General features: G+C 38.8%; 1 protein-coding gene across 1 annotated transcript in view; it reads right to left on the bottom strand.

Moving 5' to 3' along the window:
- The window catches only part of LOC112081149 (cytosolic iron-sulfur assembly component 2B), a 4,148-nt gene extending 1,971 nt beyond the window's left edge, over positions 1 to 2,177 (bottom strand). Inside the window, exons 1-4 of the mRNA XM_070445386.1 lie at positions 1,935 to 2,177; positions 1,710 to 1,787; positions 1,452 to 1,577; positions 1,274 to 1,319 (exon numbers count right to left, since the gene is read on the bottom strand). Coding sequence (XP_070301487.1) covers positions 1,274 to 1,319; positions 1,452 to 1,577; positions 1,710 to 1,787; positions 1,935 to 2,063 — 379 coding nt within the window. The 5' untranslated portion in view covers positions 2,064 to 2,177. The remainder of the gene's footprint in view (positions 1 to 1,273; positions 1,320 to 1,451; positions 1,578 to 1,709; positions 1,788 to 1,934) is intronic.
- Positions 2,178 to 3,035: the final 858 nt, after the last annotated feature.

Genomic DNA, 3,035 nt, shown 5'->3' on the forward strand with positions numbered 1-3,035 from the left:
CACAAATGCTGATGCTCCAGATACTCAACTAGTCTAAAGAAGGCCAGTTTTCTTGCCTCTAAATCAGGACAACAGTTTTCAGCTGGGCTAACATAATTGCAAAAGGGTTTTCTAATGATCAATTAGCCTTTTAAAATGATAAACTTGGATTAGCTAACACAACGTGCCATTGGAACACAGGAGTGATGGTTGCTGATAATGGGCCTCTGTACGCCTACGTAGATATTCCATTAAGCAATTTTTAGCCCTCCYGATTGGTCTAAGGCACTGCATTGCAGTGCTAGCTGTGCCACTAGAGATTCTGGGTTTGAGTCCAGGCTCTGTTGCAGCCGGCCAGAGACCCATGGGGCGGCACACAATTGGCCCAGCGTCAGTCGCCAGGCGTACGGTGTTTCCTCCGACACATTGGTGGGGCTGGTTTCAGGGTTAAGTGGGCACTGTCAAGAAGCAGTGCGGCGGGGTTGTGTTTCAGAGGACGCACAGCTCTAGACCTTCACCTCTCCAGAGTCCGTACGGGAGTTGCAGCGATGAGACAAGACTGTAACTACCAATTGGATACMACGAAATTGGGGAGAAATGGGCAAAAAAAWTAATTAATAATAAATCAGCCCTTTGCAGCTACAATAGTAATTTACAACATTAACAATGTCTACTATATTTCTGATTAATTTGATGTTATTTTAATGTACAAAAAAAAATATATATGACATTTCTAAGTGACCCCAAACTTTTGAACAGCAGTGTATGTAAAACAAAACCCAATATTTGCAAAGTTAAACAACCCATACAACTCTACACACAAGGACTACTTTGAACAATTTCCACAAAAACACATTTACTTCAAGAACAGTGCAGATGCAAAGTTCCGTAAAAGAATGACAGCAAAAAAAAGCACAAACTGTCATTCTGTTAACAAAATTTGCTTCTGCACTGTTGTTCAAGTAAATGTGTTTTTGTAAAMATTTCTGTGGAAATTGTTAAAAGTAGTCCTTGTGCATAGAGTTGCATGATTTGCTTAACTTTGTAGTCATTGGATTTTGTTTAACATACATTTTAAAGTGAAAATTCATAGTCTCAGTATCACTGTTACTGTGGAATTGATATTAAGGGCATCTCAAAAAGGGCAGTCTACAACAGTCGTCTTGAAGGTGTGATTGTTGGTCTCAGCCTCAATGTTGAGTTACTTCAGAGGCATGTCACTTTACATTTACGTTTACATTTAAGTCATTTAGCAGACGCTCTTATCCAGAGCGACTTACAAATTGGACTTTACCTGCATCTTCTGAGGCATGCGTCCCAGGAGTGATGTGCACATCAATCTGCAGATATGATTAGGCATAGACGGACATGACCCACTATGTTAATGTTAAATGTCCAGACAATTAAATCATATTAAAGCTTGTTCTCCTCTCACAGCTCACCAGGAAGCAGACTTCATTTATTTCACCCACCTTAAACCTTTCTGGCAGGGACCGCAGCAGTTTGACTTTGATGGACAGGCCTATGAGAGTTGCCATGCTGCAGTGGGGTATAGTGGGGGTGAACTCCACACCCACTGTGTTCTCTTGGTCATCTACCTGTAAAGAAAAATAAAGTTGATGGTTAGGCTAACACAGTATGGACTATCTGCTGTCCTTAGTAGCTACACAAGTATGTCTGTGTGTCGAACTTCTAACTGGGGAAAAAGTTGTGAAAGAAGTTTAACTCACGCGCACTCGCACTTGTTCCACGACATTCAACTCCTCGAGGGACAGTGGGTGTTCAGGATCATTAATGGATCTGATGAGATGTAGCGTGGGTTAAGGTGAAATCTGATAACACAATGTTGAGAAATAAGCTTTCTTATTAAAGAATTAAGCATCATATGCAAAGTTAATTAGTATGACATTGAAAGCTCAAGRGATGTATCCTTAAGATAGCTACACAGAAAGGATATCAAATATTTCTCTGTCGTCGATGGGATCAGMRACATCTTCGTCCTCGTCATTTGCGGTCTGAAGTCTCTCGCCTGTTCGTTGAAAAATCAAGGGATTCGCGTTCTCTAAACTGGTCCCCCCTGACATTTGTGATGTTGAAATTAAAGAAATACGTATATTTGTTTGTGCTATCGTTTTTTTACTCTGACCCACGGGACTGAACGATCCACTTCCGGAAACTGTAGACGTCAAAACGTACGCAGGCGCAGCCCAGCGATTTAGTGTCATGTTGGATTTCCAGATGTATCCGGCAGGTGGCAGCATACTCATCTTAAATTCTGAAATGTGACTGAACTACAATGTTAATATACAATTGAACTACAATGTTAATATATAATGGCAATGCTACACAGAAGCATGAAAATAATGATCCAAGTACAAAATATTGTTTATGCAAAAAAATAAAAATAATAAAACAGCAATTCATTTAGCCCTCTTACACATGTTAATTGTGAATCCCAGGCAAAACAGCATTTTACCATAGACTCAAATGATAAGCTCTAGCTAATATCTTTAGTAGCAGTATAAGTAACATCTGATGACTCAGAATACATCTGCAATGCACCATTTMAAAGTCAAGCCTAACCCATAATTGTACAATTAATCACCTGTGTCTGTGAGGGTTGCACATTTTGGGGAATATTCAGAGGTGGAAACTTCCCGTTGGAATTAACGGGAATATATGGGAATTAACGGAAATATACGGAAATCAATATTAATACCATTTAAATGTAGATGTTTTTTGCATTGAATATATTTACAATATCATATGGAGACAGAAACATAAACCTTTTACCTTATAAGTAGACATAATTGCAAATGATTAAATCCTTCCAATATAAATAAAAAAAACAATTTAGTTACAAATTKAACTTTAATTAAATGAGTTGACTCTTCAAATGGGATGATTTCACTGAACAACGAAAGAAAGGGAATATTGAATGATCCCCAATGATCCATCGCATCTCCCAAAAAAGCTTTCAACAAACATCTGTAAAATGATAGTCTAGAAACTACAGCTTTGGTTGTCTTCCTCTCAGGCTTCCATGTCTTCTCCCT

Source organism: Salvelinus sp. IW2-2015, linkage group LG10, assembly GCF_002910315.2.
Source record: "Salvelinus sp. IW2-2015 linkage group LG10, ASM291031v2, whole genome shotgun sequence".
NCBI lineage: Eukaryota > Metazoa > Chordata > Actinopteri > Salmoniformes > Salmonidae > Salvelinus > Salvelinus sp. IW2-2015.